This window comes from Taudactylus pleione, unplaced genomic scaffold, assembly GCF_031769625.1.
Source record: "Taudactylus pleione unplaced genomic scaffold, aTauple2 ptg002172l, whole genome shotgun sequence".
In the NCBI taxonomy this organism is placed as follows: domain Eukaryota; kingdom Metazoa; phylum Chordata; class Amphibia; order Anura; family Myobatrachidae; genus Taudactylus; species Taudactylus pleione.
Window position 1 is genome coordinate 37,705 of NW_028286566.1, and position 19,708 is coordinate 57,412.

The 19,708-nt window shown below is 46.1% G+C and overlaps 1 protein-coding gene across 1 annotated transcript in view; it reads right to left on the minus strand.

The window, feature by feature from the left end:
• Positions 1–403: 403 nt before the first annotated feature.
• LOC148433686 (zinc finger CCCH domain-containing protein 3-like) overlaps positions 404–19,708 on the minus strand; it is an 80,321-nt gene continuing 61,016 nt past the window's right edge. Inside the window, exon 4 of the mRNA XM_088465835.1 lies at positions 404–522. Coding sequence (XP_088321961.1) covers positions 404–522 — 119 coding nt within the window. The remainder of the gene's footprint in view (positions 523–19,708) is intronic.

A 19,708-nucleotide genomic window follows, 5' to 3' on the forward strand; every position in this document is an offset into this window, starting at 1 on the left:
CAGCCTAGTCACAGTACACTGTATATCTCCTGTTAGGGGAGTAAGGGACAGCCTAGTCACGGCTCTGTGACTCAGACACCTTTTATCAGGTTATAACCAAGATTGTTGCTCTACCCTCCTCCAGCACAGGATATATTCCGCTTTGTTACTTGTACTCTATGGGGTTGGATGGGAATCCCTTTTCTCTCCTTAGGCTGCAGGAGTGAGAGTACCTGATTTGAAGCCACCCAGACATCCCCCATTACATTCAGTATTAAGGCACGTTTAAAGCTGAGGAAACTCGTAGAAAGTCTGACTGGGCGAGGTAGTGAGCCCCATAGGATAGGGGCACCCCTGAGATTAAGTCCGTTACACTCCCCGGCTCAGCGAGACACAAACCCGTACAGTGACCGAGTGTCAGGACTCACCTAGTCCTCCAGGTGAGAGACGAGCTGAGCGTGGACAGTGGCGACGTTACCAGGGGGGAAGTGGTATTTCTCTTCACAATCCTGTAACGGGTCTTTATCACCCGGCTGGAGGCGGCTGCAGAGGAGAAGAGCATAAACTTTAGTCGCATGTCCCAGAAGACACAAAAAACGTGAGAGCAATAAAAACAGCACGTTATAACGTCAACCCCTCTCTAATCCCTCCATCTGCAGTGTAAAATGCTTCCAGTTACTAGCTCATCAGAAGCCCTGATTAGAAAACGATGCCGGCTCATACAAATGTCCACTGTACATGACAGGAGTCTGCTGGGCAGGATAAAATGTACATCGCAAAAATAAAAATATTATGACTTAACATTTGTGGAGATTTAGATCTGGTTATTTTTATTTATAAACAACATAGATCTAAAGATGATGCTGCAGAGCGCGGAGATTTGGTTCAGAAAGCGGCACGAATACCAGCCGCGTTTAGGCGGCAATAACCGATAATACTATACACCGTCTTTGAACATGATATAACCCAGCGCTGGTCACAAGTTCCTGCTTCACGTTTATCAGCAGGTCTCACTGACTCTATACGTGTCCTTGCAGCTCACCAGACTGCTTACACCTTGTAGCTAGGTCTGCCCACAGGCTGTATACACGTAAAAAGGGAATATGGGAAAACATTTTATTTATAATTTTGTAAGTTAAAAAAAAAAGCTCACAAACCATGTTTACTAGATATTATAAAACATAACCAGTCAGTAGCCTGATGACCGCTTATAACATAAGTCTGCAGAAACCGGCGTTCTGTGTCGTGCGCGGCTAGTTTTGGGGAGTAGTACAAAAGGATTTCATTTCTGTGTGCAAGATTATTGAAATGAGAAAGGGGCATAGAGGCCAAATTTTACAGGGGCATTTCGCACTAGGATTATTTTACTGTAACCTACAGATTAATTACGTCCCAAGGCAGCGATTCCAGACTGGACCCCTGGAAATTTGAGCCTGGAGATGGGGGGCACCCAGCACTGGGAAAGGGTCACTGTATACACCAAAACGCAGAGATAAATAGCAGCCTGTAACGAATATCACCGTGTCACAATCTGCTTTTATGTGGACATGACTCTCTCACACCAGAAACCAACACAATCTTTATATAGAAGAAGCTAATTATCAGCCCATGCTGGCCGGGCCAAGCTGCGGATATTTATATAGTGCTGTGCTTCTTTATTGCTCTGGCCGATTACCTCCTGGCACAGCCTTCAGTGGTTATTCCAGTCCTAACACTTCCTGGAGCAGCTCTGGTTTGTGGCTCCGTTTACTGAGCTTTTGCTGAACACAGCCAGGAGGAGGCGCCGTAGTGCAGGCAGATGAGGGGGATCTCTCCTTTCTCCCATCTGCCTGGTGCAATATCACAGACATCCTAAACGAGGGAGCCCAGGGTAAAGGGCTAGGGTACTTACCAGCCCCAGTCGGGAACATGACTGTTCGGGCTTCCAGCGACGGCATTTAGTCCGCCGGCAATACATCTGGCCGTATTGCATACCAATTCCCACCAATCTTGGTATAAAGTAAAAGCATCAGCAGGTTTATTATGAGAGCACTGTGCCCATAATGCTATTACACAGTTGTGTCCTTACTCGTCTCTCCTGCAGTCTCGCTAAAAAGCCCCTCTCTGCATGCCAGGACCCGTGAAACTCTGCTAGCGCCGGGCAGATTTTTGTTGAAGATGCGTTTAAGTCACAACTAGGACGCACCAGCAGATTGTGCTGATTAATCAGATATGCGACTCCTGTATATCAGTGTGCGACCGAGTCTCTGAACCTATATAAGGAGTGCCACAATGTAACGGTCGCAGCTCTTTTCATTCCAAGTTCCGTTGTGCTTCATATACAGACTCAGTCGCACACAGTATTACATACTGTATCACATTAATCAGCGCAGTCTGCTAGGGCGTCCTAGTCGCATCGCACTGAGACTGACACGCATTTATTTTTCAACAAAAAAATAAAAAAAGATGCCCGGCGCTAGCAGAGTAGCGCTACACTCACGCCAGGCGAGTCTCGCTGCGTGGTGTATTGAGGCTACATTAATGAGGACACATGTGTAGGTCACCCGCCCTCCCGCAGTATTCGAACGCAAAAAATCAGTTAGTTTTTTTTTGGAAATGCGGTAACACAGTGTACACACCATAAGGGGCAATCCGGGAGTCAACGGAAAACTTCACTAGATCCCATCAATTTTATCTCTGGCAATATGGTTTAAGGTTTGGTAAGATGATGTACTGAAATGTAATGAGACATTCTCTACGCACACACAGGCACGGTATGTGACGTATTAGCAAGAAGCACTGCTAGAGCTAATATTTTGGGGGTCTCTTTCTATTGAGGTCATAAAGGACCCTGAGGCTTACAGAGTTGACTATTCAGATCTTCATTTGTCTATTAATTGTAATATACAAATCTGTCCACATACACCTGTCCTCAAATTGCACTAAATAGCCCCGTATGGACTTCGCACCTTAGCCGCACCATGCGAGTTTTTATTAAAATACGCGTCTTCATTAGAGATGAGCGGTTGGTTTTGGCTCGGATCTTCCCGCCAAGTTCAAATCTGTTTTGTAAGAGCGCCGAGGCCAGAATCTCCGTCTTCCAGCAGAGATTTCCTGGCACCAGCAGAGGAGTTCCGTCAGCCATTCTCTAGTAAGCTTCGACTTACTCAGACGGCAGATGAGTACGGCCATGGCAACCGATGGTTACGATGGTGATCCGATCCTCCTGCGGCATTACCATATTTTAGCATCGCTGCTGCGACCAAAGGAGAGGGTTAGGTTTAGGGACTTAGCGTTAGGCACCCCCCACAAGAGAGTTAGGGCTAGGCTAGGGGAAGGGGGGGGTTAGCGTCAGGCACTACTGGGGGGAGGGGAGGGTTAGGCACCCCCCCCCCCCCCGGAGGGTTAGGTTTAGGGGCGGGGAGGGGTGGGTTAGGTTAGGCACGGCAACTCTAAGGGAGGGTTAGTGTTAGGAGGGAGGGAAAGCGGAGGGTTAGGGGGTCCTACTCACCTCAATCGGGATCTTCATATGCCGACCTTCCGGCATCGGTATTTCATTCGCCGGGCTTAGGTCCGGCGGTAATTCATACAGATTCCGTTTTAACTGCCCTAATAAAAGTATTTGGGGTTTATGAATTGAGTTAAAGGGCTGCTATATGCATATTTGCTAAAGTGTGGAAAAATGATCGAAAGCATTTTTTTTGGTGAAAACTTAGTTTGAGGGTACATTGAAATGGGTTCTAGCATAATTATGTGTCTCTAAAGTATTACAAAAATCTTTAAAAAAAAAAAAAACACCTGCTGCAACCCTAAAATCACCTGACTTATCCATACAGCACCCCAAAATACCGACCCAAAATGTGGAACCCATTTTCAAACACTTTCTACATTTTAACCCCAAAAATGACATGCCGTTTTAGGTGGTAATAAGATTTTTTTTTTGCCTAACTAATCATTTTGGCAGGGGAGGAGGGGGGGGGGGGGGGTTCTGAACAAAGTCCTCACATTTTTACTAAAAACAGGGATTTTGCAAAACTTTTTTGCCTGTTTTAGCCTATGGTGTTTTCGCACATGCGAAAAAGTCCTGGAATAGAATAGGGCGACACTTCGAAAAGTGGCAAAAACGGCCGGTGTGCGTGATCCTATGGTCGAGGATCACGCAGATGATCAGATGCTGCATCCAAGGTCGTAGCTCGGGCCATTAATGCATGCTGCGGTTGGGCAATCCCGTCCTGTGCTGAATCAGCCCTTCGTACACGAAAAGCGAATTCAGATGCAAAGTTCTAGAAAAAGTACGCGAGTAGGTGAATCGTTAGCCATGGCGTAGCGTCTAAGTCACCTCTGGAGGGTATGTGGTCACTATGTCAGCATTCAAAAGGATGACATTATGGGCGGAATTCAATTGATTTCGCGGCCCGCATCTCCCGTCTAAAGTGACAGGAGATCGCGGGCCGCTATTCAATTGTGCCAGCGTTTCACGCTGATCGCACCCAAAGTGGTCGGGTTTAGCCACGTAAAACGGCTAACCCTGACCAAAGTGCTGGGCGCGATCGCGAAAAGTGATGTTTGGGCGCCCAAACATGTCACTTTTCGCACATTTCAGCTCTCATCCCCCAGGGGCTGCGAGCTGAAATGTAGCGCTTGGCAGCTGATCGCGCCCGACAGGAGCAAGAATAGAATAGCTCCGTCGGGCGCGATAGGGGATGAAAATAATTGAATTCCGCCCCATGAAATAAAGGAAAGACTGCAGTTAGGGATGTGCTAAAATGTGAGTGTCAACTTTCTGATTGCCGATATTCATAATGTCGGCATACTAAACACGTTGACATTTTGTCAGTGTCAACAGTGACCATGTGGACATCATATAGCGCATCTCCCCCAGCATTCTACCAAACACTGCGTCCTAGGTTATCACATAGCACATCTCCCCCAGCAGTCTATCAAACACTGCGTCCCAGGTTATCACACAGCACATCTCCCCGAGCAGTCTACCAAACACTGCGTCCTAGGTTATCACATAGCACATCTCCCCCAGCATTCTCCCAGTCACTGCATCCTAGGTTATCACATAGCACATCTCCCCGAGCAGTCTACCAAACACTGCGTCCTAGGCTATCACATAGCACATCTCCCCCAGCATTCTCCCAGTCACTGCGTCCTAGATTATCACATAGCACATCTCCCCCAGCATTTTCCCAGTCACTGCGTCCTAGGCTATCACATAGCACATCTCCCCCAGCATTCTCCCAGTCACTGCATCCTAGGTTATCACATAGCACATCTCCCCGAGCAGTCTACCAAACACTGCGTCCTAGGCTATCACATAGCACATCTCCCCCAGCATTCTCCCAGTCACTGCGTCCTAGATTATCACATAGCACATCTCCCCCAGCATTCTCCCAGTCACTGCATCCTAGGTTATCACATAGCACATCTCCCCCAGCATTCTCCCAGTCACTGCGTCCCTGGTTATCACATAGCACATCTCCCCCAGCATTCTCCCAGTCACTGCGTCCTAGGTTATCACATAGCACATCTCTCCCAGCATTCTCCCAGTCACTGCATCCTAGGTTATCACATAGCACATCTCCCCGATCAGTCTACCAAACACTGCGTCCTAGGTTATCACACAGCACATCTCCCCCAGCATTCTCCCAGTCACTACGTCCTAGGTTATCACACAGACATCTCCCCCAGCATTCTACCAAACACTGCGTACTAGGTTATCACATAGCACATCTTCCCAGCATTCTATCAGTCACTGCGTCCTAGGTTATCACATCTCCCCCAGCATTCTACCAAACACTGCATCCTAGGTATCACACAGCACATCTCCCCCAGCATTCTCCCAGTCACTGCGTCCCTGGTTAATGCTGCTAATCTTGGTTCAGTCTGTGTCACACCAGCTATCACCCCATGCTACCGCATTCCCATAAAACGTGAAATGATAGGAGATATTTAACTTGCATTGCGCCGGCAGCCATACCTACTGCACAGCCATGTATAAGGTGAGCGTGCTTCTGGTGTCACAGGACGGGTCAGGTCTTTAATTTACACGTTCACTGCGGCTGAGGGAACCTCGTGTACCACAATCACACGGAGATCTTGTCAGCGTCTTGTAATCCGTCCAGGCCCGGATTCTCACATTAACTGGAACACAAACTAAGCTGTATAAATGGCTCTCCAGAGCTTTGGCCGTGGCTTGTCAGGAAACGATGTATCCTGCCTCTGACGAATGCCCAGTCCTTCCCAGGGACTCTCACCGGCCCAGCCTCAGCAGGGATCGGCTAACAAGCTGCACACTCCCAGCGTCACAGAAATGGATGTTCTTTTAAGAGTCTAATAAATCACAGTTTTCAGGCTGGGAGAACTACACGAAAAAATGGGACACACAATGTAACTGGTATGTGACCTGAGCAAGGAGCGAAATAAAGTACAATGTTCTGTCTGCATTATCTGTACACGGTTAGCGGTTAATTTCTTCAGTGACACAGGAAGACTTCTGTACACTATATAATAACACCCTGAGGAATATCTTTGAGTAACTGAACCGTTACCACATAATGCTGCTAATATCTGCATGCCGCCTGGTAAAACCTGTTCAGTTTGCTGCAAATAAGAAAGCTCCCAGCTAACTGAATAGCAGCTGGTGCTCTGACGATTATATGTATAGTAGAAATCTGATTACAAAGGAACGACTCTTGACTCTGGTTTTCCCAGTCAGATGGCTTTTTACTCTTCACAAATGTTATCATAGCACATTTGTACATATATAATAGTTTCCTGACACTAGCTACGCCCCCACCAGCCCTTTTCTAGCGTGCGGCTGCTAGTCAGCGTCGGAAGCCCCGCCCATTGGAACCCACAATCCTTTATACCTACACACACACCAAATCAGTCATAGCCAGGTAGTGTGTAAGACCTTTGTTTTAGAAAGCAGCAGGATTCTTAACCTTGTCCGCCCCATATATAATTAGCAAAATAATGATCCACACTAACATTTAAACTCTGAAACCTAAATATTAGGCTGAAACGCCCAGAGAGCACAACATTTATGCTGTACCCGGCGTGCAAAGGATTCACCCTATTTACCTCTGTTCGCTAGAACATATACTTATTACCATAGTGTTCCACATTATGTGCTGGGAGCATACTCACATACTTACTATAGTGTACTATGTTATGTGCTGGGAGTATACGTATTGCTACAGTGTAGTACATTATGTGCTGGGAGTATACGTATTACTATAGTGTACTACATTATGTGCTGGGAGTATATGTATTACTATTGTGTACTATGTTATGTGCTGGGAGTATACGTATTACTATAGTGTACCACGTTATATGCTGGGAGTATACGTATTACTATAGTGTGCCACGTTATGTGCTGGGAGTATATGTATTACTATTGTGTACTATGTTATGTGCTGGGAGTATTTGTATTACTATAATGTGGAACGTTATATGCTGGGAGTATACGTACTATTATAGTGTACCACGTTATATGCTGGGAGTATACGTATTACTATAGTGTACAATGTTATGTGCTGGGAGTATTTGTATTACTATAGTGTACCACGTTATATGCTGGGAGTATACGTATTACTATAGTGTACCATGTTATATGCTGGGAGTATACGTATTACTATAGTGTGCCACGTTATGTGCTGGGAGTATACATATTACTATAGTGTGCCACATTATGTGCTGGGAGTATACATATTACTATAGTGTGCCACATTATGTGCTGGGAGTATAAGTATTACTATAGTGTACCACGTTATGTGCTGGGAGTATACATATTACTATAGTGTGCCACATTATGTGCTGGGAGTATACATATTACTATAGTGTACCACGTTATGTGCTGGGAGTATACGTATTACTATAGTGTACCACGTTATGTGCTGGGAGTATACATATTACTATAGTGTACCACGTTATATGCTGGGAGTATACATATTACTATAGTGTACCATGTTATGTGCTGGGAGTATACGTATTACTATAGTGTACCATGTTATATGCTGGGAGTATACGTATTACTATAGTGTACCATGTTATGTGCTGGGAGTATACGTATTACTATAGTGTACCATGTTATGTGCTGGGAGTATACGTATTACTATAGTGTACCATGTTATATGCTGGGAGTATATGTATTACTATAGTGTACCATGTTATATGCTGGGAGTATACGTATTACTATAGTGTACCATGTTATATGCTGGGAGTATAGGTATTACTATAGTGTACCATGTTATATGCTGGGAGTATATGTATTACTATAGTGTACCACGTTATATGCTGGGAGTATATGTATTACTATAGTGTACCACGTTATATGCTGGGAGTATACGTATTACTATAGTGTACCACGTTATATGCTGGGAGTATACTTATTACTATAGTGTACCACGTTATATGCTGGGAGCATACGTATTACTATAGTGTGCCATGTTATGCGCTGGGCACTGATAATCCCCTGTGGTTACAAGCTTTGTAGACCCAGACATATAAGTGTAAAATAATTTGGCTCCCATTTGTCAGGCGCTGGCCAGACCTGATTTACTATGAAGGGTTCAGTACAGGTTGGTGCATCACAGCAATGAACAGTTGAACTAAAGATGGTCCTTATTACTTTCTCTCTATTGTGATCTGCGTAGTCTAACTACGGCTGGTTTATTTTTACCTGCATCGCTCAATCCTAAGCAGCCGTCTGCCTGCCAGCCAGCTTTTCATTTTGTCCCCGTACATAGCACTGAATCAGGGAGCAAATTCATCTTTGACAAACATTTACCGATTATCAAATCACAATGGCGGGCTGCAGACAGGGGCAATAAGTCACTTTAAGCAGCCATCCGGATTGCCGTGTGACACGTCCGGGTAGCCCGGCGATGACTAATAACCGCTGTCAAAGCTTGGTGTTCCTCAGGTTTGTGAGGGCTGTTCTCTGCTACCTGGTGTTTAATAACAATACCGCCAGTAGCACGAGGGGCCTGCAGACTGCTGCTGACTGTCAGAGATCTATTAGGAGAAAGATTGAGATCCTGCTCTTTGTAAACTCACTCAACCAACACAAGGCACCGGCTTTTATAATTATCCTACAAGGGCCATCTATCCCAGCCTGACGTTTAACCTGTCTCTGGCAAACGACAGTGACTGGCGAGACGGGAACACGCGCACGGTGCGGAGAGAGAAGTAATATTGATGCAGCTACACCGGTGGAAGTATTACCCCGTCGGATATACCAATGTATATGGAATGGCGCTGATAAGAATGTTGCCTCATCAACACTGCCCTATCCGGAGATTGCGGGACAAATACTATGAGCCTTGCGCACAATGACGATATGTGCGCAAGTGGTAAATGTTTTTCAACTGCACATGCGTCTAATGCTGGGTATACACATTGTGTATACAGTACACAATGTGTGTACCCAAGCAACATGGCGTCGTTCATTGCATTGAAACCATCGGCAGATGGGACAATGCGATGAAAAAATTGCGGGCATGCGCGGCCAGGTAGTACGCACTGTGTGTTCCGCATGACATATCGATCCGAACCGCGTTGGGCTAATATCGTGCAATGTATGGCTTAGTATGTACCCAGCTAATGCTGCCGCAGCTGCGCGTAAGTATGCCGATGTCGCAGCCGCCGGGATTTGTATCGAGACGCCCACCGGGCTACTTAGGAAAAACAAGCGACTGCGGCACAACGACGCAGCACCGGTCGCTTATCAGCCCATAATCGGCCTTTTCAGAACCCCGTGGTCGTGCAGAATGGCCGTGGGAACCGAGACGCAGGAGCCATTTTTACTGTGTATGGGGCGGCAGGAGTAGGGTGAGAAACCCCCTGAAATTGGTTGCACACGCCTGCGTATAAGTCGCCACCCTCCGTCGCCGCCCACAAACGGTCCCTGCCCTTCAATCAATTTGCAAATAACTCCTCTCTGTGAGTGACATCGGCAATGAAATTTGACGCATGCACAGACTAACGATAATCGCAAACTGCCCAGGCCCTAAGTTGATAAAAAGTTGCGCAACATTTACCTCCCATGGTGAGTACGCACAAAGGTGCCATAGCAATTCATGGGTGATTCTTTGTAAGATGCGGATAAAATATGGCCGGTCCTAAGGTGCGTACACACTAGACTGCTGTAGGCAAGATCTCATGATACAACGTACGACCCCCGGGAACGCGCATCGGCATCGCGAGTGGAGACTCACGTTTTGGATATGTTTTACACGATCTGTCATTTCCGATGCGTCGAACTGGGCAAATCGTGCAAAGTATCGTCTAGTGTGTACGCACTTTTAGTCTAACGCAAAGAACTAAGCTCCATTTTCATTTGGCCGCTCACAAGATCCTAAACACAATGATCATGTCAGGATTCGCCTGTGTGTGGTCTGCTTTCATCAACTTCCAAAAATACTAAAGGAGCAGCCGGGTACCTGCCCAGATCACACCGGTCAGGCCTAAGCTGCGCAAGAGGAACCGGAAGTCGCCATCTGTGCTCTCCACAGTGCATTTCAGTATCCTGGAAATACACAGAGGCGCCAGGTAAAGGGAGTGCAGCGGCAGGACGCAAAGCGCCGCAGACCAGACCAACAGGCAGTGTCGAAGTAACGGGGGGGTCGACAACCGCAGGAAGCAGAGAGCAGGTAACCAACCTTTAACCTAGGTCGTAGTTCCCCACGCTGCGCTGCAGGAGACTGACGGGTGGATTTTATTTGCTGTACAGGAATCGAGGCCTGGCTTCTCATATTTTTAATAGGATTACAGGTCCCTAGAGCCGATTAGACGGAATTGATATTAGTTTAAATAAAGATACCTTTTATGCCAATGAGTTATTTTTTACTAAACTACCTGAATACATCATCAGGGGACACAGGTTGTTATATCCCTGGACATTTATGTAGCCGATTAGGCTCATCTTTCTCAGGACGAGCTAACATACATCTGATTATTACATTCCATTGCATTTATATTGCTGTGCTGAGATTTTTTATATGTTGCATGACTATATCTAAATATTTGCATAGTACCAATCCCGGGTACCTGGTGGTATCGATCATTATTTTGGAGATACGTTCGTGACGCCTTCTATTTTTAGATTGAACAAATTGGTTTCATTTGATTGTCTACCGCACAGGTTCTCAAACTCGGTCCTCAGGACCCCAAACAGTGCATGTTTTGCAGGTCTCTTCACATAATTACTAGTGAAACTGTTAGCTGCACCTGTGGATCTTTTAAAAAATGTTAGTGACTAATGAATACACCTGTGCATCTGCTGGGTGATCTGCAAAAAGTGAACTGTGTGGGCTCCTGAGGACCGAGTTTGAGAACCACTGGTCTACCTGAAGAGCTGGAACAAAGTTTTTGCTGTTTCTGTTTTTCTTTTATTCTTCCTTTGCTTTCTTACTTCTTCCCCCCCCCCCCTCCCCTTTTTGCAGTGCCCTTATGTACTGGCGCCATGTAAACAGCTAAATCCTCTTACTCTAGCACCATTCAAACACTAAGCTGTGCAATGTACCCTAGTGACCGGATGTACCTCTGTGTGGCAAACAATGATCTACCATGGTATTAATCACAGTGATGTGTTTATGGGTCAGTGTGAGGGGTCAGGCTTTCCTAGGTCCACATCGTATTATTGACAGGATAACGTTTCGGATTAGACCTACTACTAAGACTAGAGTCTACTAATTCCTTGGGCAAGGCTTCCCCTCTCCTAAATTACACTGTGATTAATGCAGAAACTACACCTGGTTTGAACCATTGCTACCAAAGAAAATAGTTTGATTATAGATGTGTCCTCCTACATGTATCCTCGATACGCCACGCAGCGCAGCATGCCTGCCGTGGGCTGGACGTCGGTCCCGTGCTACTCTGCCAGCTCCAGGCGTCTTTTTTTTGGCAAAAATGGATCTTAGTCGCAAGTAGGACTCACCAGCAGACTGTGCTGATTTAGGCCCGTATTCAAGTTGATGCAAAAAGTCCGGATCCGCGATAATTATTTGCCGATGACGTAATTTTCGCCTGTTTTGACTTTACTCCGTATTCAATTTGAAAGACTTTCCGCCTAGGCGGAAGGCAATGCAATGTAATAGGCGGAAAAGTTTCGCCTATGAATGGGAGGCGGAAAAAAGTGCAGAATTGGGGTTTTGGGGTGCAACGTTGCGGGAACCCCCCTGCAGCCTTCAGACAGTCCCCCAAAGGTAAACTGCATCAAAAAATAAAAAAATAAAAAAACACCCCAAAAAATGACTTTGAATTTGGGGGTGTAAAAAATTAAGGTCGGAGGACAAAGTTAAAAAGTAGCGAACTTGACTCTGGGGGGGTCCCCAAGTATGCCGCATGTGTTTTTTTGATTGCAGGTTTTTGCGGCAGGTGGATTTTTCACAATTTTTTCCCCATTTTCAAGTACCCCAAATTTGCTGGGATAACTTATTTTCTGGAAAAAAAACCTCCTGAATACTATTCTGCACCACTTACACAAAAATGCTATTTAGCAGCTATTGAGCCCGTTTAAAAAATCCAAATACCTTCAGCAAGCCAAATCGGGAGGTACCACAGCTAACCCCCATGTCAGAGCATCTTTTGGGGGGTGTCAGGTTGATTTCCCCAAATCTGACAGTACTTTCCGCCAGTTCAAGTATCGCCGGGTCGCGTTTTCGCCTACTTTCAAATTGAATATGGGGTAAAGCGGGCATGCACGCGACACTTTTCCGCCTACAAAACAGGCGAAAAGTCCAGGACGCAGAAAAGTATTGCGGCTTGGCTCAAATTGAATACGGCTCTATATTTGATGTGTGACACTTGTATATCTGTGAGCGCCTGAGTCTGTAATTGGCGTGGAAACAGGCTGTGGCCATTGCATCGTAGCACTTCACACGCTGGGCATACACTATGCAATTATCTGTCAGATATCTGTCCAATCTGGCTGGTTGGAATGAAAATCTGGTAATGTATGGGAGCAAATGACAATAGAAATTTGCTCCCAAACAATAGAAAACGGACCAGATTTTCCTTACCACCAGACAGATTGGACAGATATCTGACAGATAATTGTAGAGTGTATGCCCGGCATTAAGGCCCCCATACATCAGAGATAGATTGTAGCAATCGTGCAATTTGCAATCGATTGTGTATAAAAATCTTTCCCTCTTTCAATCGATTATAGAATTGCCACAATCGATTGAAAAAGGGAAAGATTTTTATACACAATCGATTGCAAATTGCACGATTATTGCAATCAATCTCTGATGTATGGGGGCCTTTAGTCGCACACAGATATACAGGTGTCACATGTCAAATTAATCAGCACAGTTCCGGGTGCGTCCTCGTCGCATTGCTTTTGTGCTAAAATGAAAAAAATAAAGACGCCCGGCACTAGCAGAGTGTCACGGGAACTGGCGCGCCGGGGAGGGATGTTTGGCGCGACTGCAGCAATGTTATGAGCGGACACATCAGTAGGACAGGTCATTTTTCAAACCAAACCAGACAATGTACATTTAAAACATTTCATCTACATTTCGGGTCATGAGATTGTGCCTTAAGGTGCTTACACACTACACAGTATGCTCCCTGAGCGATATCATGTAGTGTGTCCCCGGCTGGCTGTGCTCAATGTCGTTCATGACATTGAGCACAGCCGCTGAACGATATCATTAACGATATCGTTCAGTGCCGGGCTCTCTCCCCCATTCCCTGACATGCAGCAACCTGACGAGGTCGTCCGGTTGGCCGGCATGTTCAGGCGATGGACAATGTCGGAAACGACCAGCAGGAGTGCGCATCGCTGGTCGTTTCCGACATAAAAGTGCACGATTTGTGCACGATTGCTGAGCGACTGCATGATTACGATGTCGTAATCGTGCAGTCGCTCAGTAATATCGCCCAGTGGGTACCCACCATTAGTCGCAGCCCCTTCCTAAGACAAAGTTGCAATACAGATAAGCTTGCCATCAGATTGTAAACTCTGTGGGGCAGACTGTTCTGTGATCTCACTAATGAGAAAATTGTAACTCTACTCTAAATGAATCCCCCATAAATAGGCTTAATCAGTACAAAGAGCCCAGTTCAGATACAATGGTTAGAAGTAAAGTGTTAAGCGATACAGGATAACTATATTTTTCCTGTGATGTGCAGATGTTACGTGAGATCTATGTATGTAGATAATTCTACCTGGATGAAAGGATGGCGTCTGGAGCACCGCATTAATGATGGAGAAAGACGTCTAGTAGTCGGTTCTGTTTCCGATGAGCAGCTCATTAGGTAAATGCGTACTGACAGCGTGGTGTGACGTCCTGTGTGGGTATCCAGCAATTACCACATATAGTGTCAGCGCGTGGGGGAGACTGGTGAGTTTGACAAGTAATTCAGAGTCTGGTTGGCAGAGTTTGATGCATTTCCCTCGCCCTCGCCGGCGGTCAGGTAATAAATCTTTGTATTGACAGCACGGCGGGGTGTTTATAGAGTCTGTGTAGAGAGGGGTGCCTGAACCCGCATCGTACCTAACAGAAATGGATGTGTCTGATGGAGAAGGTGCCTGATGCTGACGGATGGCGGCCAAGTTGCTGCCTTACTGCAAGAAAAAAAAATATATAAAAAGCTGGAGGTGACCTCAGGAAACCTTATAGCTTCTCAGAGCGGCCTGTGTGGTGTCTGGAATAGAGCCGCGGCCAGCGCAAGACATTCTGGACGAGAACTCGCCATGGTTCCGTTTCGGAATACGGACAATGATGTACTGAACAGTTAGTGTGCGTCTGTCAGTTTAAAAGACAAAAACAACATTAATAAGGAGTCAATTCAATTAGATGCGTGGGAGGGCGAGTTGCCGCTGTAACGGCGTGGAAACGCCGCCAACGGCATCATAACTCACCCCTTAACTCATGGATTTTAGTACGCAGCTCTATAGGACTGTGAATAAAATCCAGAGGTACAGTAAGTGTGGTGACTCGGTAGCGCAGAGCGTCTTTTCATGCGACTTTTTACCTTCAAATGTGTCTGTATCTGCATGGAAAATGCTACATTACAGTGTTGGCGCTGTGACACTAACGTAGCGCTACGCAAGCAGATACAGTCGCAGTTGCACACAGAATGCATGATGCTTGCGCGTCCCATTCACATCGCTTTGCCAATAAGACGTGTTTGAAGGTAAAAAGTCTCAAGAGTAGACTTCGCACTACCACGTCACGTCGCTACAGCGTCACGCCAAGGCTTGGTGCAACTAGAAGGGCTGTTTAACGTGCAAGGAAGTAAGATGTATGTGGACACATCAGTATATAACAACTTGTATTATACTGACCCACATCTTTTATCTCTATAATAATACATACTGTACATAGGCAAACGCAGGGGGGGTTTCCGTCTGCCTGGAAACCCCCCTCCCCAGCCCACACCATGACCACAATAGAAATAGTAAGGTCATTTTACTAGTGCAGCATGTTCTTCACAGTATCACAAATGAAATAATTAGCACCACCTGTGGATCTTTTAACATGTTTCAGTCAGTAATAAATAACCTGTGCACCAACTAGGAGATCTGGAAAACATTCACTGTTAGGGATGTGCTGCTATAGAGCCCAATATGTACATATATGTCCAGGGCATAAAATCATTCAGCTCAGACAGGATGGCCTACTGCCGCATTTAATGGCTTACTGTGATCGCTGGTCCTGTATATGTTGGAATTATTACACACAATACACTATGTATGACACATATAATGGGTTACTGTGATCACTGGTCCTGTATATGTTGGAATTATTACACACAATACACTATGTATGACACATATAATGGGTTACTGTGATCACTGGTCCTGTATATGTTGGAATTATTACACACAATACACTATGTATGACACATATAATGGGTTACTGTGATTGCTGGTCCTCTATATGTTGGAATTATGACACACAATATACTTTGTATGACGCATATTAAAGCTGGTTAAATGCTAATTCTACCCTCTTCATGGACTGGCCACACTCACTCTAAAATCAAGCATTTGGAAACCCCCCTCTAGAAATCCTGCGTTTGCCACTGCTGTATACTGCATAAATGGCATGTAATAAACCACCCCCAAATCTAGACACTTTTGCTGGTGATCTCTCTGTGGTTGGACTGTTGTTATAGACAATGAACTGGTCTGTGTAACTATTCTCCTGTAATCCAGGGCTACCGACGGCCAATCACGTTCTGATCAGACAGGAAGTTCTGACACATTTCCCTAACTCTCAGGCTACAAGGATCATTTGGAAAATACCTCCATCCCCCCTCTGAGGGTACTTCACCTTCAGGTCTCTCTGCTCCTTCTGTGGTCTCCACATCCTAATTCTGATTTAGGTGCAGTGAGCATATCAATAATCAACCACAAATTATGCAATTATCATCATATTGCGCTATTTGCAAATCTGAGGCATACATAAGACCCACGCCCGTTTCCCACCTGCGGACATTCCCGTCCCAACGCTCTGCACAGCCATTTGCAGGATGAGGCGCCCACAATGGGCAAATTATTTAAAAACAGTATTCCATCATTTTATTCATAAAACACTATTCATACAGGCCTGCGCAATCGTTTTACTACACGAGTCACATTTGTACGTTTCAGCGATAGGATAATGTTCGTAGAAACGAGTCTCTGAATGCGTGCGGCCGATAAGTAAAGATGGCCGTTTGGGGTGGAGGTTTTGTGGCCTCTCTGCTGACCAGGGAACAAATAAGAATGTGCGTAATCCTCACCCCCTCAATCTCTTATCCTACTACATGAAATCTTGCCAGGGGCACCACGATCTGCCCAGCTCTTCCCCTCACCTTGGCACACAGCCCCTAGCACCTCGTGCAGAAAGCTCCGCGCGCTCCTAGCACACAGTTCTGCACATAAACAGGTAGGTGCATGGCATCACAACACAGGATCCGTTCTGCAATTCCCGTCTTGTCCTTCGCCTGTATTAATGCATGGATACAATGTCACAGTGGCCAGTCCCTAAGTACACACAGGTACATGATTTCAGTAGCTGTTCCCAGTGGGACCCTCTATGCCAGGGGCAGTTCTATCAGCCCAGCGCCCCCGATTCTATCACTTATTATTTTAGTGCGCAGAGGCGCGTTTTATTACAGCGGTAAATTTTCGCTAGAACAACAGGGTCGTTAGAAGACTGGGTCTTGCTTAATGCATATAAATGTAGCATGCTATTAACATTGCTTTGCTTGTTATATGAACAGTAAAAGTGAATTAGCATTGATGGGCTTAGTAATTACATTTTCCATAACCACTTGTGAATGAAATTGGAGGTCTGAGAGCCGTCATACATCACCTCGTGTTGCAGGAACATGCTTGCAGTCCATAACACGTATGCTCAGGACGTATAGCATGACACTCCGGTCCAGCGTCCGCCAGATCATCGCAGTTACTTTATGGTTACAGGGCAGACATTTATTCCATCCATATCCCTCAATGGACTCAAAGATATTTATACTTTTCCGATCATGTGTATATCAGGGTTATAGGCTGGGCTCCAACATCCCCCTCTTCACTGCAATACAGCCAAACGGATGTGGTATGATGTGTCCACAGTTATAATGTCGACAATGACCATGTAGACACTGGTGGAATGTCGGCATATCGTCCCTGGTGCCCCGTCGGTCACTTACCTGCTCCTGACAGCTGTAGGTACTCCATCCCAGTGGTCATGTGTTCGTCACTTCCAGATTCAGACATTAACGCAGCAGCGTTTCGGGATGTATTCATCCCCTATTCCTAATCCCTACCCCTCACTCTAGTGAATAACCATATCCTAACCCCTCCAGCCTAATCCTAACCCCCGACCCCTCCAGCCTAACACTTGTCCCCTCAACCCTAACCCAACTGCAGACAACCCTAACTCTATCCCCCCAACCCATCCACAGCCTAACCCTAACATCGCCCCAACCCTCCAGCAGCCTAACCCTCACCCCCCCTCCACAGTCTAACTCAAACCCCCCTGCAACCCAACCTCCTTAACCACCCTTCACACCCAATCCCCCCCTGCAGCCTAACCCTAACCTCCCCTCCAGCCAGTACCCCTTTTTCCTGGGGCTTCAGATTGGTCTGCTCTCTCATGAGCCATAGTTAAGATACTAAAAAGTGAATAAAGCAATTAATACCACTGCTCACTGATTGGACTAAGGGGCCTATTTAATAAACATTTTCCAAAATTCAGGCACAAACAGCTGGTAACGGAGATATATAACACAGGAGACATAGCAGATATCTTCTCTGCTAAACCTATGTACCACTGACTACTCCTCTCCCCATAGCCCTGGGAACGGCGTTCTTGCCCAATTTAACAAGCTCCAAAAATCTTAGCATTTTCTGAGCTGGTCTTTGATAGCGATCAGAGTGGGATGAGGGATTTCTGCTCCTTCCAGATCTTTATGGACTATAGGTCATCGCATGATAACAGTGTATTCTGTCACCGATACGATCTCCGGCAAAAGAAGACTTTTTCCTATTCACCAGGACGATTGCTTATTAGAATAAGCCCCAGTACTATGTTCTCATATCTGCAAATGGCGGCGATAGGAGACGTTAGTTATCAGGGAAAGTTTGTGAAGGACACACTGAATGGAAGCTGCTCAGAATCAAATTATTGGCCCATCACACTACATAATAATAAAATGCAGAGGACTCTGTCACACACATATGCAAACGGGATGTCCGCACGCCGGGATACCGATGGTCTAAATACCAGTGCCAAAATCCCGACAGGTCAGGTTCTTGGCACCAGTATCCCAACCGCCAGCTTCCAGAAAGTAAGTATCGGGGTGTTAGGAGGAGGTTAGGCTTAGGAACCGGGGAGGGAGTGTTAGGATTAGGATGCGGGGAGGGGGGAGTTTAGATTTAGGCACTAGGGGGGAGGTTAGGTTAGAGCACCGGGGAGGGGTGTAAGGTTTAGGCTGCCGGGAGGTTGGGCTTAGGCACTAGGGAGGGGGGGGGGGAAAGGTTAGGGTTAAGCATCGGGGAGGGTGGGTTAGGGTAGGGAAAATACTTACTATGCGTTCCTATGGGTGTCGGTATTCTGGCTGTCAGGATGTTGCTGTCTGTATTCTGACCAGCGACATCCTGACAGCCGGGATTGCATATCCAACCCTTTGCAAACATATGATAAGCCACCAGCTGTGTCAAGGCATCCCTGCTCTGGTGGTTCTACACTACGAATTTTTGGGTCATATCATGTCTTTCTAAATTAGGAGCCAACTCACCTGGAGGCTCCCCAGGATCCTCCAGTATGATACTACAAGGATTAGCATTCCCTCCAGCTACTGATCCCACAGTTTAGTCTTATATAGACTTGTAACGCTGAAAACTTTATGTGACAAATTCCAACGCTACATCATTGTCTGAGACAGGGCAGCTGTAAACCAACCATGTTACACATCGTTATGGCCCAGTGTTAGGGTGCGTGATCACATGACCCCTGTCAGTATAGCTGCTGTGCTTGTTATAGGAGAGGGGTAACACACTACAAGGCGTGCGGCACCTGAGTTACGCTGTGCCGACTGCTCTGCACGCTGAATGGCGATTACACAGATGCAGGCCATCTTGCCACAGCTCATTCTCCATTATCTAATGATGAGCAGTTATTGGTGACAGGCTATGGCCTTTACACTCAGGCTATGAGCTGGTGGTGAGCTTACATCCGCTTAGTGTGAAAAAAAACTTTATGCTGCTGGAAATTGTGAGCAAAGAGTTTTCGGT